This window comes from Lepisosteus platostomus, chromosome 19, assembly GCF_059453375.1.
Source record: "Lepisosteus platostomus isolate fLepPlt1 chromosome 19, fLepPlt1.hap1, whole genome shotgun sequence".
Lineage (NCBI taxonomy): Eukaryota > Metazoa > Chordata > Actinopteri > Semionotiformes > Lepisosteidae > Lepisosteus > Lepisosteus platostomus.
The window spans coordinates 7,665,461-7,693,333 of record NC_142629.1 but is presented as its reverse complement, the minus strand read 5'-3'; the positions used below and the strand labels follow the sequence as shown (position 1 = coordinate 7,693,333).

General features: G+C 39.9%; 1 protein-coding gene across 1 annotated transcript; it reads right to left on the bottom strand.

The window, feature by feature from the left end:
• Window positions 1-105: 105 nt before the first annotated feature.
• On the bottom strand, window positions 106-27,873 carry LOC148645059 (myosin-16). Its single transcript, XM_088613329.1, has 43 exons — window positions 27,720-27,873; window positions 26,912-27,186; window positions 26,400-26,543; window positions 25,718-25,874; window positions 25,185-25,212; window positions 24,308-24,407; window positions 23,735-23,827; window positions 23,313-23,376; window positions 22,784-22,882; window positions 22,152-22,255; window positions 21,392-21,530; window positions 18,739-19,007; window positions 18,361-18,531; window positions 18,075-18,251; window positions 17,745-17,930; window positions 17,388-17,475; window positions 16,823-16,940; window positions 16,158-16,278; window positions 15,567-15,703; window positions 14,705-14,786; window positions 14,435-14,608; window positions 13,919-14,146; window positions 13,009-13,113; window positions 12,815-12,901; window positions 12,550-12,695; window positions 12,199-12,289; window positions 11,553-11,609; window positions 11,370-11,456; window positions 10,808-11,053; window positions 10,373-10,490; window positions 9,851-9,978; window positions 9,536-9,732; window positions 8,381-8,513; window positions 7,330-7,546; window positions 7,035-7,171; window positions 6,627-6,730; window positions 6,064-6,256; window positions 5,478-5,681; window positions 4,099-4,224; window positions 3,498-3,668; window positions 2,309-2,509; window positions 1,679-1,906; window positions 106-427 (listed from the first exon to the last, which is right to left on the bottom strand). Exons 2-42 carry the CDS (start codon window positions 27,119-27,121, stop codon window positions 1,703-1,705), a joined length of 5,841 nt encoding a protein of 1,946 aa, XP_088469455.1. The 5' UTR covers window positions 27,122-27,186; window positions 27,720-27,873; the 3' UTR covers window positions 106-427; window positions 1,679-1,702.

Sequence of the window (27,873 nt, the reverse complement as noted above, 5' to 3'; positions counted from 1 at the left end):
GAGTACAAATAATATGAAAAGCATGTAAAAATAATCACCTCCTTTTTTAATACAAAACTGCTGTTAGCTATGACTTATAAAAGGCTCACAAACACACTGACAACCTTTTTTAATTACATCCATTGCTTTATTACAACTATGCTTTAAGACTTTGAAGCAGCTTGTTCATGTACATTCAGTAGCAGGGTGATATACAGAGGTGCACTCTCCATCCTTGATATGAAAGTGCAGCATTTCCCAATCCAATCCCATCATCACGACACAAGTCTACGCAGCAGGCAGAGCAAGACCAAGACAAAGCTTCAGTAAACAGGATTCTTCTTCAAGACTTTACAAGACTTGGAGTGTCCTCCAGCCGTCCTGTCTCATTGTTTTTTGTCGCAGGAACAATCCAGATGGAAAAAGAGTGGGTTACTGGCATGTCACCCTGGGAAGATGAAACATGTATGTTAAAAACAGCTGTCTTGCACTGGAAATCATTGCATTACATCACTTTCAACAACCACTTATCCAATTCAGGGTCACAGAGGCCTGGAACTTGTCCCAGGAAGCACTGGCCACAAGGCAGGATACAATCTGGACTGGACACCACTCCATTGCAGGGAACACACAAACACACACACACCAGTACCAATTTTACAGAAGCCAGTTAACCTACATGCGTGTCTTTGGAATGTGGAAGGAAACCAGAGCACCTAGAGGAAACTCATGCAAACACTGGTGTTAACATACAAACAACATGCAGATAGCACCCTAGGAATTGAACCAGGGCCCCAGCACCGCGAGGTAGCAATGCTAACCACTGCGTCACTGTGAGTTCCTGCACTGGAAGTGTTTAATTAAAATTCCAGGATTGTCATATTTCTCTTTCTTAGATTTGTAATGTTAGTCAGGGGTGCCATCAAAGTGAAATATGCAGTCTTTCATTTACATTCCTGTCTCAATATGTGATATCTTTTCATAATATTAAAGCAGTCAATGGGGAAGACAGGTTATACTGTGTATATTTCTAGATCCTATTAAACTATAAATGATCTAGAAGATGTTTGTTTATAGACTAATAAGTATTAAGATTTCCTTATTCATATAACAGTAAACAGACTAAACAATTGTTGTATAATGCATGGAAACCTCCAACAGAAGACTGAAAGGATTGTTTTGCTATTAGGGAATTTCAACATTGAGAACATAAACGACCAATAAAACATGATATATTTGATAGCTTATTTTTGCTTCATCCAAAGACTTCATTTAAGCTTTTTCTTGAATAATTTATAACTGCAATCACAGCAATTTCTTCTACAAAGTACATGCTGCTGGAGATCCTTTTGTTTTCCCTATCCTGAATCTACAGCTATATTTCATCCACTATTACATTATGAGGCAAACATCTGAAAGCGTACTGCAATTAAGTCCACAGGGCATGTAGATCACACCACTTTTCTCTACCCACTGACAGGCATTAATGGTGCCTTTCTCCGTGTGATCAATCCTTTTTTTCTTAAGAAAGGCTTTCTGGTGCAGGTAATGATGAAAAATAATTCTGAGTCAAAATAACAGCTTAAGGAAACAATGCCAATAAAAGAGCTGTGGAACATGTTTAATGATACAAAGTACTTTAAAGTTTTCTGCATCATGCAGTCATGAAGTAACAGTAAATCCTATCAAGTGCTCTTACCTGCCAGCCAGCGTGGACAGGAGCCTATTCCTCGGAGACACTCTTGGAGGAGGAGGACTTGGACACCTGGATGATCTCCACAGAGGTGATGCCCTTGCCCACAGAGGCACGGTTCCTGGTCCGCAGCTTGTTCAGGGCCGACTCCGCCATGCCTGCTCTCTCCTCTGCATCATCCAGCTCATGGACAGTCTTCCTGTACTTGGACAGGCTCTGGTTTGCTTGTTCTTCCTGCAGCAGAGAAACAGAGAAACAGCAGTCACCTACTGCAGAACCACCTACAGACAACCGCACCAAACTCCATCTTTTAAATATACAGTATACTGAATTTGGCTTTAGAGTATATCATTCTATTAAAAGAGACAACCTTTAAGATGCTGTACATGTATTTAAATACTTACTGTACTATTGCATTTATTTATTTGATTATTATTTTACTATTGGATTTTTGTAATTATTTGATTAACTATTTCCTGTTTTAATATGTAGGACTTCTCAGGCCATTGCTTCACTGTTTCAGCATTTTAGGCAGGAATAAGAATGGTAAGGGTGATGGGATTCTTAAGTTCTGTGATACCATCTCCTGCAGTTATGGAGAAACTTGAGATCCTGCCTCCTTGGACAGATACTCACAGCCTCTTCAATCTGCCTCTTGTAAGACTTCAGCTTGTTCTGCAGCTTCTCCACCAGCTCCTGCATGCGCTGGTTGGTCTTGTGGTCCTCCTCTGTTTGGAAGACCAGCTCCTTGAGGCGACGTTCATTCTTGCGCAGGGTCTTCACTGTCTCCACGTGGCGCTTCTGCTCTGCATCCAGTTCAGTTTCCAGGTCCTTTACCTGTACCAGATAAAACATTTAAAGCCACATTTTTTATGCATGTTTATGGTTTGGTGTGTGTGTTTGGCATTTATTTTTTAGCAAAATAGCATACAATTCTTTGAGGTAGTTTCTTCATTTAAATTAAGTTCAAGCTCAAGTTAATTTGCCAGTCCAGCCATATAAAAGTATACAGAGGGGCGAGATATTGTTCTCCAGGTCTACGGTGCGAATACAGATAGACACTGACAAGTTTATGCTATAGACAATGTAGACATAGACATTTCTGACAGGGTACAGGGTACAGAGTGCAATGTGCATAGTGCAATTTACTTTACAGGATTGTGCAAAGAATTGTGCAAAGAGTAAGTAAGAATTAAGTAAGTAGTCTTGAGCTACAATCTCCTTTAATTTAAAATAGGTCTAACTGCTTTCTCTTCACACTTCTATCCCCAGAAATATCACTTGTTTTCTTATCCCCTTTGTCTATAAAAACTTGTGAAAAAGCAGCTCTTCAGCAACCACACAGATTTTATTCACCGACCATTTATTGCTTGACAGTTTCCAGTCTGGTTTCTGTCCTGCACATTGCATTCTTTTTATATCGATTTCTTTGTTCTCCTACTTCAACTCAGAGTTTGTCGGTATTTTATGGTTCATTGATTGTTAGTCACACTTGTTAATGACTCCAGCTAAATAAACACTGTACTGACAAACAGTATTCTAGCACAAAATACATTTGAATAACTAGAGCATCATTAAAATTCTGTATGGATGCACTAATAACTTCATAAAACTATTTTTTTATTTTTTTTAGAAGCATATTTCTAGTTTATAAAAATTAGTAGTTTTATAAAGGAAAATAATGTTGTTATGGCCTTGTTACCTTACTTAAAGAAAATGTTGGAACATTAACTTTTCTCTACCTTACATTACCGTAAAAAGATACTGATGCAAACAGCATAAAAAAACATTCTCATGTCTTTTCAGTACAAACTGACTTGCTTACCCTGGCCTCCAGCTTCTGGATTGTGCGTTTGCCTGCTTTCAGGGCGAGCTGCTCAGCCTCCTCTATCTTGAACTGCAGGTCCTTGATAGTGATCTCGTTGGTCTTCTTGATCTTCTCCAGGTGCATGCAGTGATCCTGCTCCTGGCGCAGTTCCTCTGCCATGCGTGTGGCCTAGAGGGAGCAGCAGAGTCATTCGGCAGTGAAACAGTTGACAATGAACAAGTAGAGCTCTTTACAGTATATATTCATCACTGACACCTAGCTGATCAGACACTAGGAACTATGATTCAGTTTTTGGTTTCTCATCATAGAATAAACTTATAAAAAAAATACAAGTAGACTTGCACTAGAAATTGAATACAGAAGTGACGAGCTTACAAGCAGCCTAAAAGCTATCGGGTATTATTTTATGCCCCAAAGAATTCCAAATGTATGCGTTGAGCTTTAGCTCAGTCTATCACTAAAAATACTATTGGTATTACAGTCATGCATTTGGGAATACCTCCCAACACATCAAAGGAACTTTTATGGTGCCTATTGTACATTATTCTGTGTATTTATAGTTTTACAAAGATGCATAGAGATGGAATAAGAAGCTTACATCAGTGACAGCTTTCTTAGCTCTCTCATCAGCTGCACGGAATTCACTGATCAGCTCCTCGTTCTCATTGGTGATGCGCTGAAAGTCAGCCTCCAGTTTACGTTTTATGAGAGTCAGGCTCTGGTTCTGAAGTAGAGAGAGAGACGTTTCTGGAATTTGTCTTTCAAGTGGGAATTTTTCATATTCCTTTCATATTAAAGACCCCAAAGCATTAAAATGTACCAATATACAGTACAGTACATAAAATGATGTCAGTCAAATCTGATTTGACTTATCCATGCAAGCAGCCCTAAAAGGTTTTCTGTAAGGAGGAATGAGCCAGAATTCCACAAAACCAATGTAAATAATGGTTAAGGGAAACATTTAATTGCATTCATAGTTGCTTAAAGGGGAGCCTCCTTTAAGCAAAGTATGTGATATCACATACTTTGTCACACATGCATATTGAAAGTTCATTTGAGACTAAATAAATGTTCAAAGAGTATCATGTTTTGTGTCATTTGTTTCATCAGGTTAACTTTATTATTAGGACATAGATTAAGATCGAATAACATTTTAAAGTTTCAAATATTAACTATGTTAAATATTAAACATATTTTCATATAAAAATTAAAAACTATGTGAAAATCTCTAACATTTTCTCAATTGTATTTGTACAATTTGCTCTCATCCAAGGCTTAATTATAGCCAGCAGCTGTATCATTCTGCAACTCACAACTGGCAACCCACTGAAGCCAAGCAGGTGTGAGCCTGGTCAGTACCTGGATGAGAGACCTCCTGGGAAAAACTAAGGTTGCTGCTGGAAGAGGTGTTAGTGGGCCCAGCAGGGAGTGCTCACCCTGCGGTCCGTGTGGGACCTAATACCCATGTATAGTGACGGGAACACTATACAGTAAACAGGCACCGTCCTTCAGATGAGACATAAAACTCAGGTCCTGGCTCTCTGTGGTCCTTAAAAATCGCAGGGTGTTTCTTGAATAGTGTAGGGGTGTAACCGTGGCATACTGGCCAAATTTCCCATTGGTTCTGATCAATCATGGCCTCCTAATAATCTCCATCTATGAATTGGCTTCATTACTCTGCTCTTCTCCCCACTGATAGCTGATGTGTGGTGAGCGTTCTGGTGCTCAATGGCTGCCGTCGCATCATCCAGGTGGATGCTGCACATTGGTGGTGGAGGGGAGTCCCTATTAACTGTAAAGCACTTTGAGTGTCAAGAAAAGCGCTACATAAGTGTAAGTAATTATTATTATTAAATAACCCCCCCACACCACAAGCCTTCTTCAACATTGTTTCAGTGACAGTGTGACTAAGATAAAATCATATCAGTTATACAGTGTAAGCAATTATTATTATTATTATTAATTAGCAGCAATTACCTGCACATTGAGCTCATTGTGTCTCTCGGTGGTCTCAACCAGCTCCTGCTCAATGAGTTTGCGGGAGCGCTCGGAGGCTTCCAGGCCGCTGCGCACCTCCTCCAGCTCGGTCTGAAGAAGGCTGAGCCGCCGCTCCTGCAGGTTGTACTGCTCTCTCAGCTCCTCGTGCTGGCGAGCGTCCTCATCCATCTGCATTTGCATGTCCTGGAAGGGAGAGGGGGAAGGTTGCAGCAGGTCAGGTCAGGTGAGGTCAGAGATTTCACCATCACCACAGTCTGGGCTACTGCTGTGGGAATAAACTGAAGCTCTTCTATACTGTTAACATCTGATTTTTATTATTCTAAATATTGTGAGACTTAAGAGACATCCCCCAAATAAATAAGAAAGCCTCCTTTGTGAAAATACAGGAGTAGAAACATATCTCCTTGTCTTTTATAACAGAAACTATCACAAAGAAATGTATAGATGCACACCTGTAGACACATCAAGATGAAAACTGGAAGCTGTGAAGCTCAGAATATTTGTAAAGTGCATTGGACTGGACTGTCTCTGAGATGAGTTAGGGTTGTTTGTTAGAGATGCCTACCTTGATCTGCTGCTGCATCTTCTTCAGAGTTTTGACCAGCTCACTGTTGTTCTTGTTGGCGTGATCCAACTGGATTTCCATCTCATTCAGGTCCGTCTCCATCTTCTTCTTCAGGCGCAGAGCCTCAGCCCGACCTTTGGCCTCAGCTTCCAGGCTGGCCTGCAGGGACTCAATGGCACGCTGGTGGTTCTTCCTGGAGAGCCCATGGAAAATTTCAAACATTACAGATAGGAAACAGTACTACTTACTGGATCCTCTGTTGGTAAAATCATGAACAATTTTTTTCTTCATAATGAAAAGGACTTAAAAATCCTTGTGTGATGTGATTGTGTGATCCATTCAAATGTGAGATAATCAATAATTGAGAACTCAGAGGACCAAGCCCATATTCAATTTCTATGTGCAGTTCATTTTTTACTTTGCTATCTGGATACAATTCAGCACTTGCCATTAAATAAGCTTGGTTCTCTCAAAGCTCATAAAAGTTTTTTTAGAGGAGGATATAGTTAAATTGATGCTCTTTCCCCAAGGAACATTCTAGGAATTCTGGTGAAGCACCTTACCTAGTAACTTCGAACTCTTCTTCCTTCTCATGGATTCTTCGGTCAATATCAGCCTTCACCTGAGCCAGCTCCAACTGGATACGAACCACCTTACTCTCCTCAACCTGGTGACCAACAGGACCATTTAAAATTGGCATAGCTTGCCTACTGATGTCTTAAAGTCAGCTAGAAAATAATGACATATTCAAAAACCCTCTACATACATAAATATACAATGTGTAATAAACAATTCTATAAATCTGTTCAACTTCAAGTATGCTTCACATTTTTTTATTGTTACTTAATTTTTATTACATTAATTTAATTTTACATTTTGTAGCCAGTTCTAATAAAATGTACTGGAATCTCTTAAAAACAAACTGGTACTGTGTATGTCTGTAGCCTTTCTCTCCAGAAAGGCCTCATTACCTCTAGAGAAGCTTCAGCCTCTTCCAAAGCCACCTGCAACTCATCTTTCTCAATCTCCAGCTTTTTCTTGATCTTCTGCAGCTCATGGACACTCTTTCCACCCTCACCCAACTGCTCCACGAGGTCCTTAATCTCCTCTGCAAGTTAAAGAGGAACATCCTGTTATTCAACTGCCAACATGCATGACTTTGTCACCTTTAAGCAAGATGAGAAAATGGTACATGATCGGTCCACTTCTGTTCTAACCTTGCATTGTTAGAAGGCAGTTCATAGTTTTGGATTTCGGCGAACTCACCATGCAAGGTCTTGTTCTCCTTTTTGACAGTCTCCAGGTGATCCAGTGACTCTTCATAAGCCGTCTTCAGTTTGAAGACCTCAGTCATGTAGGAGCGGCACTCCTTCTGGGAGTTGTCCAGCTCCAGCTGCAGCTCCTCACACTTCTGGCTCCACTCAGCAATCATCTTGTCGAAGGTGCGCTGTTTCTTGTCCAGAGCAGCAGCTGCAGCATTGGCCTAAGGAAAATTATTCTCTTGTAAGTTTTTTCATAGGTTTCTGTGCATTGGTACGGAACTGTAAGTAAGAGAACCAGCTAAACTTATGTGGCAGCAGATTTGCTTAGGAGTTTTGCAAATTTAATAGAAAGAACAAGTACGCTTATTTTTCCCAGCCTTTCTCTTTGTAATCCAAAACTATATTGTAACGGTCGTCATCCCTCCTCTAGAGGTCGCTCCTACCCTTTTCTTTAATGTTCTTAGTTTAATAGTTGCACCTGTGTCCCATCCTCTTTCCCATATTTAACGGTGTCTCCATAGGTCTGGGCTCAGCTTTGGAAGACAGATGCCCGGAAGCCTGCTTACCACACAGCACAGGAGTGGCCTGAGGGCACAGAGCTCATCTCGGCAACCTGACCTCTGTCTGGGGCTCGTAGCACCTTGCCCCGTTATGCTTTTAAACTTTTGTGTTCCTGGTACCAGTTCCCTGTTCCCGTTTTTAATCGTCTGCGTCTTGGATGGATCTCCCGGCATCTGGATATTGGACTGCACCCTAACTACCCTTTTGGACTTCCTTTGGGCTCGTTCGCCTGTGCCCCCCCATCCACTGGATCATATCAGTCACTGCCCCCTGTCTGTCATTCCAGTTTTAACACACTGTGCCTTCCCTGATGTCATTCTCCAGTGACTTCCGGATTACTGTCTCACATAGGGTCCTTAACTACGCATTTCACGGAGTCAGAACCGGCTATTGTGACAACATTGTTCATTAAAACTAATGTGAAGTGCCGGGAAAGGTATCAACCATTCTTCTCACAAACAAAATCCTCAGGATTTCATTTTGCAGGGACACACCTTCTCCAGTTCAATAGTGAGGTCTTCCACCTCTCCCTGCAGTCTCTGCTTGGCCTTCTCCAGGCTGGCCGCTCGGGCCTGCGCTGCCTCTGCCGCCTCCTCTGCTTCCTGGAGCCGAGCTGCCAGCTTGCGCCTGAGCAAAGAACATCACTGGGATTTATACCAGTAACAACATAAGAAAGGTCTGCAAACAAGAGGGGGCTCATTTGGCCTGTTCTGCCTCTTTGTTAGTTAAGTGTCTAAGTGAATATAAAATGTTATCCAGATGTTTGTTAAAGGCGCCCAGAGTTTGGGTCTCAACCAAGTGGCTGGGAAATCTGTTCCTGAAACCCACTACTGTTTGGGTAAAGAAGTGTTTCCTTTTCTCCATCATAAGTGAATTCACTGTAAACATCAAGGCCAGCTGTGTTTAATACAAATCGTTGTAGAGAGAAAATTGGCCTTAAAGGGGTTCAGATTTTGGGCTTTAACTGAAGTACAGTATATACTGATTAATAACTCAATTTTCCCTTGGACTTACAAGAAAAGATAGCTGTAACAAGTGCATTATTCATATTTATTTTAATCTTACTTGTGGATGATTCATGTGTGAATTAAAGTTGTAATTTTCATCATTGCGAACATGTCATGTCATTTGCCAAACCGCTTTATAACATATAGTGTCACAAGAAGCCGGAGCATACCGGCAAGCAACAAACGCAAAGCAGGGTGCACTTTGGACGGGGCGCCAGTCCATTGCAGGGCAAGTACAAGCCAATCATACATAGGGACAATTTGGAGGCCATGGTAAAGGCCATGGGGGGAAATTTGGCCCAGACACTGGGATAACTCCCTACTTTAATCGAGAAATGCCCGGGGATCTTTAATGACCATGGAGAGTCAGGACCTCGGTTTAACATCTCATCTGAAAAATGGTCATTGCAAACAGTGACTTTAAAATTACATTTCAAATGTGTCTTACTGGAGACACATTATGTTACAGCATATCGAAAACTCCAACTAGTAAAAATTTGCTAAAAGACATCCAACAAAAGTGAGTTTGCTACTGTAAATATCCAACATTTCACTATCCAACAATAGTATGCATAAAATCACTGACTTACAGAGTAGAAACCTGTCCCCATCTCTGGATTGAGAAACACAGGAACAACTCACTTGGTCTCCTCTAGCTCCTCTGTCTTCTGGATAGCATCAGTCTCATACTTGGTCCTCCAGGTCGTGACCTCAGAGTTCAGTTTGGAGATGAGCCGCTGCATCTCTGCCTTGCTCTCCTGCTCCTCCTCCAGCTGCTCCTTCATCAGGTCCAGATCATGGCGGGCGTTGGCCAGACCAACCACTGCGGCGCTGCGAGACTGGGGAGAGAGGAGAAGGGCGCAATTCGGTAGTTCTCTAGATAATGGAATAGATAGAATGCTTTCAAGTCAAGAATCCTTAAGTTCCATGTATAGCCAATTCACAGTGACAGCTCACCTTGGACTCCTCATCCACCTGCCTCTTCAGTTCGTCGGTCTGGGAGGTCAGGGTGGTCTTCACACGGAGGACCTGGTTCAACCTGCTCTGCGTCTCCTCCAGTTCCCGGCTCAGTTCACTGTTCTCAGCTGCACAGCAGGAGAGAGCAGGACCAGGATGATTGAAAAACATATCTCTGACATTTGTATTGGTCAGCAATGATAACCATACTTGCAGCTCATGTCTCCATGTACTATACTTCATAAAGAGAGATCCGAAGTGATATGGTGAAATGACACTAACCTATACACTGTAGCAGGAGGGGTGGAAGGAGAGATATAGTTTTACAACCCATCTTCAACACAGTGCATGACTATTATTTAGAATAAATATTTCACTATAATTTAACTTTTGTTAAAAAGCAACACCCTTCCTACCCCTGTTTTGTAGAAATACTATATATATACTGTATCTACATATGTGGACATATGTAGGCCTTGAGTAATGGAGAGGAGGCACAACAAAATGTACAAGATTTCTCACCAGAGATCCTGGTTTTGATGGCATTCAGCTCCGTTTGGTTCCTCTCCACTTCTGCCAGTCTGGCGTTGGCTTCTGCCAGACTGTCCTCCAGTTTGCGAACATGGGCTTCTCCGTTCAGCTGCACAGAGAAACAGTTGCTGCTGACTCTCTCTAATGTCCTTTGAATACCACTTGGCAATTTTAGATTTTGATACAAAACATTAGGTCTCAGTACAAATGTTTGAAATGTTTGAATGTGAGAAAAGGTCCTTCACATAAACATCTTGACTACAACTGTTATGAACAGACATCGACTAAACATAATTCAATCAGATGTTAAATAGTGCATATTGAGAAATGATGGAAAGAGATTCTTGGATCAATAAGATACTAGCTACCATACAGGCCAGATGGGCTTCCTCTCATTTGAAACCTACAGAGCTCTAAACTCTTTACCTTGGCCTTCTGGATAGTCTCCACGTTGGCACTGAGGTCATCAATCTCAGCCTTCATGACCTGCTTGTCCTTCTCCAGCTTGGCCTTCACCCTTTGCAGGTTCTCCACATGCTCAGAGAGCTCTGCCATGGAGTCGGCATGTTTCTTGCGCAGAGCGGAGGCTGTGGCTTCAGACTGCAGAGCTGCCTCCTCTAGCTCCCGGCGAAGCTTAAGCAGCTCTGCTTCCCTCTTCCTGTTCTGCTCAATCTGGGGATCATTGACCAGAAATCCTCCAGTTAGTATCACACCAAATCCTTCTGACTGAATCACTGTGCGCTATGAACTGCAGTATGTCTGAGACAAGTTGCATCTTGTAATATTCACTATATATTAAGGCTGTGGCTACAGTGCTCAGAATTCCAATAATTCCTTTAATCAATACAATAAAATTAGTCAGCATATAGATGAAAAATGAACTGTTTTAGGGCCATAAATGTATGTCTGAGAAAATAATAATGATGACATAGCCATGACTAAGTAGGTAAACTTGAAGGACAATTTATAAAAGGATTAACTGATGCACCTGAGCAACTGTAGCACCCCCTGCTTCCTCCAGCCTGTCACTGATGTCCTCCAGGTCACGAGACAAGTCAGAACGTTGCTTCTCTACCTGTTTCAATAAAGGAAGGAAGATGGTTACAGAATCACTACCTCAGGAATGACAACAGACTTCTGAACAGCAGCACTGAGCTCTTGATGGAGATACCTTGGCTCTCATGGCTCTCTCAGCTTCAAGCTCCTCTTCTAGCTCCTCAATACGAGCCTGCAAATCAACCAAGCACAAATCTTTAGAAGTTTGCAGACAAGGTTGTAACTTCTATCTTGTAACTGGAAACTGGAAGAAAGTGGATTCATATTATAGGTGGGGAACTGCTGTCACCCTTAAACAGACTCAAGCAGCTCAGCAAAATTTAGTCAAGAACCTCCTGCAGTATTATGATTCATATGACTTTTTAAGTTGAGAAGATGGCTTAACTATACAAACATGCAGAACTTCAGAGTTTATTTAAATAATAATATGATAATATAATTATAAAATATTATTATTATTAATATAATAAAAATAATAAGTTGAATGCTATTGGACTCAATTGAGACTGCTTATGTAAGGTGTATACATAGACTGATATTTTGATGAAAACGCTCTTGAGAAAATAGAGAACCCTGAGTGCTGAGAGGTCTATCTTAATAGCTTTCCAGGCTTTATGAGAAGATGGCCTGGGGTCGGGAACAGCTGCCTTCACTATAAAAATTAATTGCAAGGAAAAACCAGACAGCTGTAAAGTTGAATGACTTTCATTGGCTGATATTCCTGTCTGCCTTGTAACGAGACTGCATGTGTTTCTTAGTACCTGGTGCTCTTTGAGCTTCCTCTGCAAAGTAGAGTTGAGAGACTGCTCGTCCTCCCATTTTGAGTTCAAGTGGTTGATCTCAAAATCCCTCCTATAAGACAAACATCAAAATACCCAATGTCACACACTAATGTCACATGAGGAAGTGAAGAGATGTACAGTGGGTAATAATATTATAATGTAAGAAGTAACACTTTAAATTATTGCCCTCAAATTGCTAATTACAGTAAGTTCATCTCAATAGCACAGGGATAACACACAAAACCTATGTAATTCATCTTTAGCTCTGCAGAGTTACTTGTTCCCCAATGCTCCTTGACTCCTGGTGACTCAGCCTGATGACATTCTTACTTTTTGACAGCCTCTTCAAGGTCGAGCTTGGCTCTCTCCATCTCGTTCAGGTTTTCAATGGTCATTTTCAGATCCCCCTCAGCTTTCCGTCGTGCTTTCTCCACCTCACCACGGATCTTCTTCTCTTGTTCCCAGTTGTCTTCAAGCTGAAAGATCAAGGAGAGGTAGTCTCATCATACGAACGTTCAGCTATTTTCTTCTGGGAGCACCACAGTATCTGCTGCATTGACTGTTCATTTTCCATCTCTGCTGGTAACTCACTCACCTCATGGATCTGGGTGTTGAGTTTGCTGTTGTTCTTAGTGAGGTGGTTCACCTTGTCCTCCTCTGCCTGGAGATCATCCAGAGTTTTCTGGAAACAAAATGCAAATACCGCATCATTACTGTATATGTAAACAGGAACAAACCTTGTTTTCTGTCAGGCAGGAAGCAGTTCTAGAACATTGAAGCAGGCCTCACCTGATGCAACTCCTCGAGAGCTCTCTTTTCCTTCTGGAGTTTGGCTATACTGTCATCTCTTTGGCCCAGGTCTCCAGTCAGGTTATGCACTTTGTGGTCCAGAGCCTGCGGAAGAACAAGATGAGAATCATGCTTATTGGATACATGATTCAGAATGTTCTTAATCTCTGGCTGTTTTTGCGTAGGTCTATTCTGCGTACAAAATGCATAATAAAACCAAAGCAATAGATTAAGAAATAGAGAACAAACATTACTTTCAGAGTAGTACAAACTGGGAAGTTGGAAAACGGTTATATAATTTGTATTGGTGGTGAACCTTCAAGAAGGAAACCTTCTAAATAAACTTTCAAAGCAGTGCACAAGAATATGTGAATTCCAGCTATAGTTCAAAATTGGCAGGGGACTCTTTCATGAGTCAATTCCATTTTCTAATCTTCTAAGTGATTTTATAGTAGAACAATATACCGTTCACAACTAGAGAAAGCTCATTCCGCTTTGTGTAAGGTTTAAAGAAGAATTTGTGTTAATTTATTTTTATTTTACATTTCTGGATACTGAATCAAGTTAAAACTTTGGTTTATTTCTGTGTGAAGGTCCTGTTTAATTTACCATGTTTGTATCAGTTTTTTTAAAAACTTTTCCACATTGTAATTGCCAGGTAAATTTTAAATTATACCTACAATAATACTGATAGTACTACTCTTAGAATTATGGAATAGTTTATTATAACCTCTTTTCAAATATTTTGAAATTTAGTACATTTTCTGAGGATGAAGACAAAGTGTGTGCAATACTAAAATCTATACGTATTGAACCTCCCTGTCCAAATTAAAGAAAAACAATCCAAACCGTTTCTCTGCTCAGTCTAAGAGAGAGATGGCCCTTCCTGAAGGACAGAAGGTGATCTTACCTGTTTCTCTTTCTCGGTCTTGGCGAGAGTGGACTCAAGCCCCTCCAGGTCCCTCTTGAGGTCGTTGAGCTCCCCCTCCAGCTTGCGCTTATGGGCCCCAAGGCTACTGGCTGTACTCTCTTCTTCTTCCAGCTGCTCCTTCATCTCCTGGATCTGGCTCTCCATGTTTATTTTTGTTTTCATCAGTTGGGTGCAGCGCTCTTCTGCGTCTGCCAGTGTCTCTTGATCCTGCAGGCAGGGGATGTAGAGAGAATGAGACATGGGCAGGAGTTAAGCTTTAACAGCAGAGGACTTAAAAACCTCAGGGTGGAATTACCATTCCAATTACCATTCCACTGTTGCCAGTGAGGAAACTGACTATCTATTCATAATATAAAATAAAATGTGATTTTGAGAAAGTTAAGACAGAAACGTTTATCAATAAGACCTTGGAGGAGGGTGAGAAAATCTGCTGTGATCTAGTAAATGCCTAACCACTTTTAAGCTCTGCTTTAAGTCTTATGGAATAGTACACACAGCTGCCAGAGCCAAAGCGAGGTCATTCTTCTCCTGGGAGAGGGTGGCCAACTTCTCTTCCAGCTCCTTGATCCTGTTGACCATCTCCTGGGTCTTCTCCATTGCACTGCGCAGCTCTTCCTCCTTGGCCTTCATCTCATCCTCCTGCCGTGCCACATTCAGCAGAGGCTTCACCTGAAGGGCAGGACATCAGAAATAGGGAAGCTTGAGGGGTTCTGTCCCACACTGACACTACAGAAGGCGGCTGAGTCCTAGACTCCCTTCACTTACTTTGTTGTAGAGCTTCCACCATCCCCAGTAGCGGAGCTGCAGGAATTTGCGCACGTTACGCTGGATGGCGATCAGAGCAATTCTACAACAAGACATCCATCAAGAACATTCAGCTTGGTGTATACACACAATAACTTAGTATCATTGCTAAAATATTTAACCTGAGGCTGAACATCTCTCCTAAATTTTCTTAAAGTATGTATCTATCCATTTTCTAACTGCTTTATCTAGTACAGGGTGGAAGGAGAACTGGAGTCTATCGCAGCAGCAGCAGGTGCAAGACAGTGTGCACTCTGGACAGGATAACAAGGCTGACATGCAGACACACACACTCACACTCACACAAGGACTAGTTTTCCCAGACACCATTTTATCTACAAGTATGTCATTGGACCGTGGGAGGCACAGTTACTGGAGCACCCCGAGGAAACCCCCACGAACACGAGGTGAATATACAAGCTCCATGCAGATAGCACCGCAGCTCCAAAACAAACCCAGGGCCCTAGTGCTGTGATGCAGTGGCTACTGCACCACTGTGCCTCCCCTGATGGAATATATGGATATATACATATACTTTTTATGTCAATATACAGTACCAACAATAGCAGTGCTGCATGGAACATGCGAATACACAAATGTTGTTTGTGTGATGTGGTTGTGTAAAATTATAGCAAGAAGGACCTCTCAGACGATTCTACTGTCACATCTCTTCATGTGTCTCTGCAAGAAACCTCAACCTAGAGAACACTTTCAGGATATGGTGTCAGTTTCATATGGATAATTAAAAATACTCTCTGCATTTAAATCTTGAGATTTAACTGTGCAGTAAACAGTCATGCCAAAGAATATTGTCAGCACTGACCTTCTTTCAAGCATCTTCTTGAACTCAATTCTCATGAAGACACCACGGAGTCGGGCCTGAAGCATGGTCATGATCTTCGCCAGACGCTCGTCTCTCATGTCCTCAAGCTTGGCCAGGACTCCAGCACGGAAGAAAACCTTTCACATTAGAGGGGAAAATATGGATTCCTGAGTGCTTTGTCTTAAAGACGTTTAAACTTGCCCATCCTCTAAAAAAATTAGAATGAAAGTTAAGATAACATGCCAACCTTAATTTAATAAATTCAGTATTTCATTAGGATGAATTTGCAAAGATTATGTAAGACCTAAAATCTTCTGAAAGCAATTTTCTTCTTTATTTCAAAAACGTAAAAACTCTATGTTTTATTTATATGACAAAGTTTTGAATTAAGTGAAAAAAAAGCCCATTCTCTTTAATATTAGCGTTTAATGCATAGTCTTTACTGTTAGAGACTTTGCGAAGAGACAGAAAAACAAGAGGAACTAAGCATGTGAAAATGTACTCCTTGAGGTGCCAACCGGCAAAGACTTGATTAAATGCGGGCCTCAGCTTTGTTGACATTTTATCTGTTCACTCTGTCTCCAGTCTCACCTTAGTGTGCCCAATCCTGTACTCCATGTCATCCAGGCCCACAGAGCCCAGGATCAGCTCTGAGGCTTTCTTGTTGTCCACAAATCCCTTAGGGATGACGTTGGGGTTCAGAATATAATACCTGTAACAGCAAAATATACACACTAGTAAAAATGGTGTCAGGAAATTAGAATACTTGTGTAGTTATTCTGCAAAAAATAAAGGTTAGATACTGAAATGTACAGCATCTGACCTTTCCTGATTTCTACATAATAACAAAAGCAACCTGCTATTTAGCTTAGCTTACTCTATTGTGAAGAGAATCGAAATTACTGTACATATCTATATGTGACTACAGGGATAAAATAGGAATGTTTTCACTCACACTAATGGATTTATCTTGTTCTTTGACTGACAAAGATCATGACAAAATCAGCTAATGAAAAGAAATTGGACAACAATTCACCCCCCATGCTAACGCCCCACTAAAGTATTACATAAAATTAAATAAAAATCTTGAATATATAAATCCTGATTTGCATACAAAGTAGTTTACAATTTAAGGTGGGAGGGGGTTGTGTTGTATTTGAGCTATTGCCCAACATTCTACTCAGAGTTCAGTCACTCCTTTTTCTTCAGGTAAGCACCAGCCCCAGTAGGAAATACACAATGACTGCCAGAATGACCTCTGCTTGAACTCCGGGTACTGCAGCCTGTTGGGGAAGCCCTTTCTGCAGATGCGGATTCCCTCCAGCACACCGTTACAGGCCAGCTGGTGCAGAATCAGGAAGGCATCACAAACCCCTGGGTGAAGACAGGGACATGGTCAGGTAGCATCCCTGCACAGAGCTGCCAGGGTCACATTTTCAGCTTTATTTAAGAAATAAACCTATTATATGTTTGGAAAAGTGAACTTTTGTGTTTATTTTTCGTATTTTTGTGTAGCATTTTAAAAGTACCTATTCTGGAGTATAAAACTCAATGATATAAGAGAACTTACAAGATTGTGGAATGTATCAGCCCTACGATACACAGAGGTATCCTTTCATGTTGTCTGTGAGTTGTGAAAATAATGATCCTCATACATTTTGATTATTGAACACATATTTTTGACTCATTTACACTTTAAAGTATTCATTCTGTAGTATAAAAGTGAATGTACAAGATTGCTCAATGTATGAACCCTATGATACTCAGAGGTATCCTTTCATATTGAAGATCTGCACTGTGTTTAGCTGTGCTGTATCTTACCTGACTGCTTGAACTCATTAGGTACAATACAGCGGACAAAGTGAGGGGCAGTACTGTGCAGCGTGGTCATCAGCTTGTTCAGCTGCTCCTGTTTGAAAATGGAGATTAAAAATATTAAAGGCTTATTGAACTCTCCTCAATACCAAAAACGTGCATTTTTTTAATGCCACTTGGAACCAAATTATCTTAAAACAAAACAGTGCTGAGAGTAGACAGAACTCACTTTGCTTTTTTAGGTTAATGTATGTGCTTTGTCAAAGTCTGATCCCCTATGGGGTGAATTTAAAAATATTCTGTCTTTATCATTTGCAGAATATCAGAACAGGAACAGTCTGGAGCACAGAGATGGCTGAATACCCTGTAGAAAGCAGAAACAGTCTGAAAGGATGAACCCTTCTTCTGCTTCTTGGTCCCTGCAGGTTGCTCCTCCTCCTTGAAGAGAGCAGCCAGAAGGTTCATAGATGACTTCTGGAACAGGCCCACCACAGTCTCGTTCAGTGGATCCTTGTTCTTCTCAAGCCAGCCTGTGATATTGTACCCAACCTTAACAATGAAGTAAAGGGAGCAAGATCAGTTAATTCTGACATTTGAAAGGAAAGACATCGAAAACTGATGTAATGGCTATAATCCAAAATGAAATGGTGACACAGACTTAATCAGATTTCATTTTGAGGTTTACAAACTCACAGTGCCAGCATAGTGGACCAGCTCAAAGTGAGCTTCTGGGCCTTTCTTCCCTCCTTTAGGCTTCAGGAAGTTGTTGGACTTGCCCAGATGATTGTCATACAGGGCAGCCTTAAAGGTAGCATCAGTGGCCTTGGGGAACACACACTGCTCCTCTAGGATTGAGAAGATCCCCATGGGCTGCAAAAGGACAATGAGACTATGAACTCAAAACACTTCAACCCACACAGCTCAAATTACTGAAACATGGTGTATGTAAAGGCATATAATCATTCCTCCCTTATCTCACCTTCTCCAGCAGCTCAATGCAGGCTTGCAGGTCCAGACCAAAGTCAATGAAGACCCAGTCGATTCCTTCCTTCTTGTACTCTTCCTGCTCCAGCACGAACATGTGGTGATTGAAAAACTGTTGCAGTTTCTCATTTGTGAAGTTGATGCAGAGCTGCTCGAAGCTGTTGAACTGTGAAGAAATAGGCAATAACTGTGAAATTCATGGATTTAATTCAGGAATTTTTATACTCCAGAGCTTTTGGTTTTCTTAAAACTGTTACTTTGACCCAGACTGTGTTAATGTTTAAGTGCTGCAACCAAAACCAATTTAAATATCTCTTTCAGTAAAATTCTATATTTTTGTGATAGAAGGGATAGAAATGGATTATTTGTTTACCTCAAAGATCTCAAAGCCAGCAATGTCCAGAACTCCAATGAAATACTGGCGCTGCATCTTGGTGTCCAAGGTTTTGTTAATTCTGGCAACCATCCATTTGAACATTTTGTCATAGACGGCTTTGGCCAGGGCACCAATGGAGTAGTTGCACTGGTCTTGGTTCTGCCCCTTGGTTACAAACTCATTCCCCACCTTCACACGTGGCCTGGTAATGCCCTTCTGGAGTTCCCCAGAGTTGATTGCCATGAGGTGGGCAACTTTGTCAGCCACTGAGGATGACAGAAAGGATCAAACAGAGAATGTGATATTGGAGAATGTGATATGCATCTCAAACATAACTCTAAAATAAATTAATCTTATCTTATCTTAATCTTATCAGTAGATCCAAATAGAAGATACAGGTGGTGGATAAAATTATCAAAATAGGTAAACAGGGGATGCTAAGCATATTTAAGGGAGAAGCTTCAGTGACTGAAATAGAAAAATTTGCTTCTGATGCTTAACATCTTACTTGATGTCAGATTGGAAATCCAAGAGGAAAACATCAGCAGCAAAGGGCAAAAGAGGGCAGAAAAGCATAAAAACTTCTACATAGGATGTCACAAATCAGCCTTACTAAAAGCCACTAAATTGTTAACAATGAATCTGTTTTTCTCTTTGTGTTATGTGCTTGAAACAAGGTATCAGTATTCTTCTAGCATACCTGCTTTCTGTGCGCTAAGTTAGATTTCAAACTCAAAAAACGTATACAATGGATTTATATCAATGACATTTTTTTTAAAAAAGGATAGCAAAATCCAATTTTCAATGGTTCTCTGGAAAAATGCTGTAAGAAATATTATACTTTTTCAACATTCAATTTAACTACCAGTTACTTTGAGCAGTTCAATTTAAATATACTGAGGTAAAATGAGGAGTCCTTCTAATGAAATTTGTGACAGAATTGTTTCTTGCATCAAAGCAGCTTTTTTTTATACTCACAGAAACTTACAAAACATACAAGCAGTGCAAGTAAATATTACATTTCATTACAGGCATCTAGCCACACCTATTCATTTCACAATACTCCTACAGGAAGCCATGCAACTACACCAGAACCCTGTAAATTTTCCCCCCAGAATTACACTAAGCCTATAAAATTATGTATTACCCCTTCACTTTTTCACATAATCTATTGATTGCACTTGTCTTTTAACCATTACTCATCAATTACAAACTCATTTATTGATTGAGCAGTTTGATTGAATATGGTATAAAAGATTTTCCATTTCTCATGTTACGTCTAAACTGAGGGACTTAAAAACATACATTTGAAGGCATGAATTGATTTTCTTCTTGCTGAACATGAGATGCTAACAGAGAGTCTCAACATACTCATCATACCAGTACTCAGTTTGAAAACTCTGCTCAAATGGCTGTCCCATCATCTTAGAACACATCCTCAAGAGTCTGGGGATCATAGATTTTTTTTGCACAGGAAGACTGTAATACCAGGTTGCTATACCATACTGCATTATGCTTTATCATAGAACTGAAAATTATGGCCAGATCCAAAAGCCCACCTAGAGGGAAAGACAGAGTAGCATACTACAATATATATGTATTGTATGTTCCAGATATTTATAGAATTAATTTTGGACGAATTATGAATTATGACTGAGGAAGGACATTCATCATATTCAAGAACAAAGACAATTTCTTCAGTTTTTCATTTAAAATCAAGGTATTCTCTCTTTGCATGCAACCATATTGTCTACACTTTTAAAGGACTGTTCAGTTTGAAATAGTTATCCTCTAATATTAGGCCCCATACTGCTTAAACCATTTTTGCTTGTTAGTAACAGAACTGTTTTAGTAATAGACTGTTAAAAGTCTATAGCCGTTTTAGCTATATTTATAACCGCTTTTGGATGTTACACTTCATCCCACAATGAACAAAGTGCACCACCAAGGAAAAAAGCTGAAGGGATCTCCAATTTTGATGTGCTGATATTTGATATTTCGTGCACTCAATTTAGTATAATTACAGTAGTTATTTTAAACCTTATTTTATTGCATTCAATAGCAATGCAGTTTATTCTAGTTTGTCTGCATCAGAAGTTTATGTAATTTATTACGCTGGAAGTTTTCTATCTAAATCCTTGTATAAAAATGATACAATTTCATTTCAGAGGTTGTAGTGTACAGTATCTCTTAACATTCTATACTGTATACAAATCCCAAGGTAGTAATGGATGATCAAAACATGTATCCATATTTCCTTTTTTGCCTACATTCTGAATTTGCATGGCTGATGCACACCTGGATTATTGAAGAACTTCTTGGCATTCTGCTACGATCAGAGTATTTCCAGATGGTAGGGTCTTTTTGATTTACATTACCTAAACTTCCAATAATGATGTTTGTGACAAGCATGTTCACGCCCCAGTCCCTACCAAATATCAGCTCAAGGGTATAGATGTGTGCCTCTAGACCACGATTTCCAAATTTCACTATTTTGCTATTTCCTTGGGTCAGGTTGCTACTAGCAAATGAATAATCTAGACAGATCAAAAAGCCTTCTCTTTTTTGTCACCTCCCTTATAGTAACATTTTTTTGTTCTTGTGAACAGTGCTCTGCGCAAAGGCACGCGGCAGATATGTTACATCTTACCCTCAGTGGTGTCCACTTCAGCCTGTTCTTCTCTTGGCTTCTGCTTGAATTTCATGTTGCCAAAGTGCATGATGCCACCAGTTAGCTTGTAGATACTCATTTTCTCCTCCTGAGTGAAGCCCAATACATCAAAGGCATCCTGCCAGAACATTATCATATACAGCATGTGTAAGACACCGGGACATAAAGGTTGTTCATCTGTATAGATTAAAATGTCCTCCTTTATCTTGTCTAAGCAGCAATCAATGAACTAACTGAAGATTCATGACAGATTGTAGCTATCATACGCATAATAATGACTCTTATATAGACAAGGTATAACCCACCATTGTTTTAATACCTAAATTCCACATGGTAGTCAAATGACAAAAGTACATTGATATCACATGATAAAAGATGTTATTATGAGGGCATTTTTGCCTCAGATAGATTAAATTTACTTGGTATGGAATAGAGATATTTATGGCATAAGACCAATTGATAGAAAGAAAAGCCAGAAATGTATGCAAGTGAATACAACATGAGTATATGTTCCTGGCCTTCTACCAGATTCCTTACCCTAGCTCTCCCTAAATCTTACAAACTCAGTCATGAAGAAACATGAAGGGTGTTCATCTATCCTATTGCTCAAATTCGAATGTTATTTTATCTCATATCTGCCTCTCTTACCCTAGCACCCACAAATCACACTGTTTACAGAGACTACAGACAAGGACCCAATCTAGAACCTTGTTAATATCAGCACTGGGCTCTGACTTACATGGGTGAGCAGCAGTTCTTCTCCATCATCCATGTTGTCAACCACAGTCACACCCTGGCAGACCCAGACATACTGATGGGGATCAGGAGTGAGCAGCAGCATTTCTGTGAGTGACAATACAAAGAACAAGCTCAATGGCAGCACAACACCACTGCATGTTAACCTAGTTCAGTTCTAATCAAACCAATAAAGTTACAGTATATAAGCTGCATTGGTCTTTAAAGTGGCAAGGAATAGCCTGTCAGGAATTCCAGTAAGTAGAAGAAAAGTGCCTATGGAAATGAAGGAGAAATTGCAGATAGTTTCATTAGTTTATACACAAGTCTGCTCAAAAAGCAAAAAGGGTCTAATCCTTATGGCTCAGACATGGTTATGGCTCAGACATAAGCCTGCAGATGGAACTCCCAACACATAATCAGTTACAATGGAAATTCTCACTTTCATGGACTGAGAGCCAACACTCCAGAATTTGGTTCTTGAATATGAAAGAGCTCATCATAAACAATCACATAAAATCTTGACCCACAGACAGTACCATCCTCACTCGCCATTAGATGTGATTGTCTTTTTAACAGACAAAGGCTTTCTGTAGCTTTGCCCATGCTATTTATCCTTAGAATGTTTAAACGTACCAAGAATTTCCGGCAACTTCCCTGACAGGAGTTGGTAGAAGATGTGATAGCCACGTTCCGCAGCTTGTTGAGAAATAACACGAGACTTCTCCAGCAGGTCTGCAGGAACAAACAAACTCCTGTTAAGGTCACGTGAAGGTGTGCAGCTCCCCATTCTGAGAAGAACCTAATTTGACTGAACTCAATGAAATTATTAATATTCTCAAAAATAAAATGGTTGTGGAAAACATGTTAAATTTTGAAGATTTTCTAAGATTACCCTGGATTCAGGATCTTCATTCAGGAGTGACAGATATTGGAAGCAGCTTTTCAAATCTTTGTTTACAAGTGAGTGGTGGAAAACAGGTGGTTAGATGTACTTCTGGGATAAAAACTGGCATCTATGTGCAAGTTTTTCTATGTCAAAATTGTTTTATTCACCACAGCTTTTAATTAAAGAAAAAATATTCATAAAGTTCAATACTGATGTATAATTAATTTGAGATTTTTTAATAGAACCTATTCCTTCCAACAGAAAGTATTTACTTACAGCTTTCAATATCAGCACCAGCCAGCTTAGCTGTGGGCCCAAAGTGGATTCGAATGAATTTACCCTGGAAAGCACATGTGAAATAAAAAAATCACCTGTTGTTTTTCATACAATAAACAACATAGAAATTATAGTCAAAGTCATTTGACTACAAACATTTGAAATGGTAGTCAAAGCCTAATTTAACATCTCTAGTAATTAATCACTATTAGGACGTGTAGGGGTCTTTTAAATACACCATGTGCAATAGAAGATTCGTAAGGTTTGATTAATGCATAAGCATTGGAGATATGGGGATCAAGTTGTATTTATAATAGAGCTACAAGGAAAATAAAATCAGCTCATGAATGAATAAAAATTCACTACATTTCATCCGGCGAGAGTAATTTACTTGCACCACAAGTGATAATTAAGAGACTTACGAATCGGGAGGAGTTGTTGTTCCTGGTGGTTTTGGCGTTACCGAAAGCCTCCAGCACAGGGTTGGCCTGGATGATTTGATCTTCCAGGGAGCCCTGTGTCAAACACAGATCAAAGATTGTCCCGCCAGTTAATACAGTGAAAGAACCCTTGTTCAGGTGGCATAGTCCTTAAAATGGAAGATTGTAGTGAGATTAAAACATTTTATCTGCACATACTGAGTTACGAAATTGACAAAACACTGATATCTGTGAAAATGTACAAAAAACAATTCTGGAATTGGTAACAAAGTATCTCCACATTGAGTCCACACTGAGACATCTATTACTTTAGTGTGGTTTCCATATCCTGTAACCAAGAGCTTTACATTTTAAATTAAGGGTCAGTTACTCCAATATGGTCAGTGGTGGGACAAATACACTGCTGTATTTAAAACAAATCACAGAACATGTTTCCCCAGAAGATTAACGCCAGCAATAGCTGGTCTCTGTTCCTCAGCGGGCTCGTCCCACTCTGCCTCTCTGAAGTGCAGATACTGTACTTGAATGACCCACATCCTGCTGCAGTAGATTTACCTTGGAATCTGAGGACGGTTTTCCTCCGGTTGCACCAAGGTTGGCAAAGTACTGGATGACCTTCTTGGTGTTCTCAGTCTTGCCAGCACCAGATTCTCCACTGGGGAGAGGGGAGAGTGTCAGACTTTTGTCATTCTAACTGTAGTACAATCTCAGAATCACTCATTTCAGAGTATCATCCTTTAATGGCATTATGACCGAATTATAGATATTATGGGATCTCTGTTTTATTGCTACAATAAATTCACACAGAATAACATACTGACGTTATAAAAGATGTATGAAAATCAGAGGTTAACCTAAGACAGAAATAAGTTACATTTCTCTTAAATGTAACCTTTTTCAGTTGTATAATGTGTAGGACATTCCTTACTATGAAGAGCATTTCATAAATGATTGGAAGATATCTCTCTGTCTGTGTTACTGAGAGGAAATTTTTCTAATGTTTTCTGAATGTTTTTGCAGAAAACCCTACTCTACAAATAGAGATGTATAAATTATTAAATAGTTTTAGCCTTCATAAGTATAAAAGTTGAGTTCATCCCATCCATCACTGGGATTTATAACAGTTTATTCAGATTAAGTTCCATTTAACTTTCTGATCCATATATAATGTTGCCATTGCATTTTGCTTAAAATACTTAAGACTATACCACATTATTTTGTGAATTGATACATTTAAGAAAAGTAAAAGATATCTTAAATGCTGGGAAAAGACAAAGAGGCATTTAAATATAAGAAGTATGTTAAAGACAAGAACAAAACATTTCAAATGAGGCTCATTAACTGTGGATATCAGGAATTAGGTTGTTAAAAAGCAATGTGTAACAGGTCTAACCCTTTATCTAAAATTCAAAAAAGCATTGCATAGACTTACGTGATCAGCATAGACTGGTTTTCATGCTCTGTGGTGGACAAAAAAAAAATGCCAACGAATCAGTACAAACTATTTGGGCTTTTGTTTATTTTCTTCCTCCCTTAGAGGGTTGTAAGGGACTGTACACAGACACTTGCTGTTTACACATGGCTGGGACCTACAGTAGCTGATTCTAAGGTTCATGCGCTCAGTGTTGGCCCCAATAAGCTTTTTCAATATTAATAATTGCTGCTGATACTTCAACTTCACCCCCTATTTATAAGCTCCCCACTAGAAATAAGATTTTATTCCTTAATCTCCAGCTTTCTCTCTGAGCATACTGTATTACTTTCTTTCATACCTGCTCTCTTTTATCTCTCTCTCCATTAAATTTTCTGCACTTCATTTACATATTGTTCCCCTGACAACAGCAAACAACACTGCAATAGATGTGTTATGTGTTTCTGTTGTCCATACATAATTGTGTATTATATTCATTTAACATTCCTCAGTGTATTTCTGAGTACCACACCCGCTGTGATGTGTTGACTTACCCATCATCATGTCATGATAGGCATTGTCAGAGATGGAGAAGAGATGGGGAGGCACTTCATTGCGCTTCTTTCCCTTGAACATCAGGGCAACTTTTGACCCGTAGATGGGCAGCCACCTGTAAGGGTTGATGGTCACGCAAAACAACCCCGAATACGTCTGAAAGAAAACAAGTCACATTTACAGTCAACAGATATTAATTTGTTTGGGTGGAGATTGTATTAAAAAGGTGGAAAGGTTGATTTAAATATATTTGTTTCCCTTCTTCATATTTCATACTGAATAGAAAAGAGTTTTCTCAGGCAACATAGCAATATTAAAAAGATTTCAAAAGAAATGGACTTGTTCATTGTAAGGGTAGAATATTGCATTGCAAAATTATATTATTAATTTCTTTTACATGTTAACATTAAGAGAAAAAGATTTGCCTCTTGGCTTTGCTATGCACTTGAGCATATGTCCAGCTAAATTACATTAAATTAAAATTTCATACTTTGGAATAGGGGATATGATGCATATTATACACTCTCCCTGTTTTGTTCATTTTCAATTTAATGAAAACATTTTAGAAAAAATCATCAATGTTCTGCATATTGAAGAGGTTCTAAAATTGTATTGGGTACATTAGTACTAAGGTCTTTACTGTGTACATTTGAACAGGGCTCCCTGAGGCTCAGGACTTACATAGATTCTCATAGTGACGTAACGCGAGCGCAGGTTCTCCAAGACACTGGCTTCATTCAAGAAGGTCAAGTTAGCCATGTCATTAGCCTGGAAGAACTTGGGAGGATTCATCTGCTGTAAATCATCCTTTTTCAAGGTGAGAGTCTGGAAGAAAAAGCACAGGAAATTACAATAGTATTCCATAGTATCTGCTGTGCAGTGGGCCTGCTGTGTATAACTCAGGTACAAGTAGGTGCAGCACTTCAGAGGTGGATGGAGTGGATTTGAAGAAGTATAAGTATTTGATGTATTAATTGCAGAAGGAACATATAGGTGTTTTCTGATGTTTCTGTTTCCCCCTCCCACTTTCAGACACAAAACACAAAATCCTTGCGTTGGTAACCTACAATTATTAATGCTGGAAAACTTGTTAGTTCTTCCCTTAGAACTACCCAATATCTTTGCATGCAAACCTATTTTGTGACAGGCCTGTACATTGGACCTGTACCCTGTTGGCTCTATCTGCTCCTTACAGTGTTCTTGACGGTCTTCACAGTGACTTGATCACCCTTTTCTGCCTGGATCTCTGCTGCGATGAAAGCTTCCTTTTCGTCCTTCACCCAGCAGGACTTCTTGATGTCGTAGGGCTTGCTCATGGCATCCAGCTTCTCCTGCTCAGAGGGAGTCAGGAAAGGCATAGGGTCCACATCGTCCCCACACTCTCCTTTATAACCTCCTGGCATGGTGAGTAACTCTCCGAAAGCAGAAGAAGCAGAAAAGAGAATTCAGGATACCTCCCGGTGTGAGGCTGCAAAGAAAATTGACAAAAACAGTTCAAAAGCATGGAACTGCCAGGTGGTGCTTTTCTCAACTCAATAATTCCATTGCTAAGACTTAAATTATGCTAATTACTACAGACCATAACTCTTCCAAGACTGTACTACAGGGGATATGTTCTTCTGCTGTGACATACAGTAAAATACTCATGTACACGGTACTAGGCAAACTGCATTAATTTAAAAAAAAATAATTTAGATAATTAATAATGAGTCATTAAGGTTTCTTTGGTAAATGCTATGGATTAGACACAGTTGGTTTTCTTCTCACCCAGCTTGAGCTGCACCAACAACACAATAGTAGAAAACACAAGTGGAGACTTCGTGTAAACTCTTAATGCTCATAACATACCTTTACTGAAGGCTTTAAACCTATATGCCACCTTAACTGCAAAACCGTTCTGTATTGTACTATAATTTCCTAATCTAAATTATCTTCTTCTTAAAGGGATAAAGGGAGAATAAATTCAAAGCATATATGCAGCTGATTTATCTGAATACTCACCAGAGGAAGACAAGAGAAAGAGAGGGCTAGATGATGCTGCCGGCAGTCGTGGGGGATCCTTTATATATGACCTTTTGGAACGCCTGATTAAGCAGTAACTATTAAAGACGTCATTACCAAAAGGCTCAAGTGGCAGCACTGGTCCTGAGAGGTT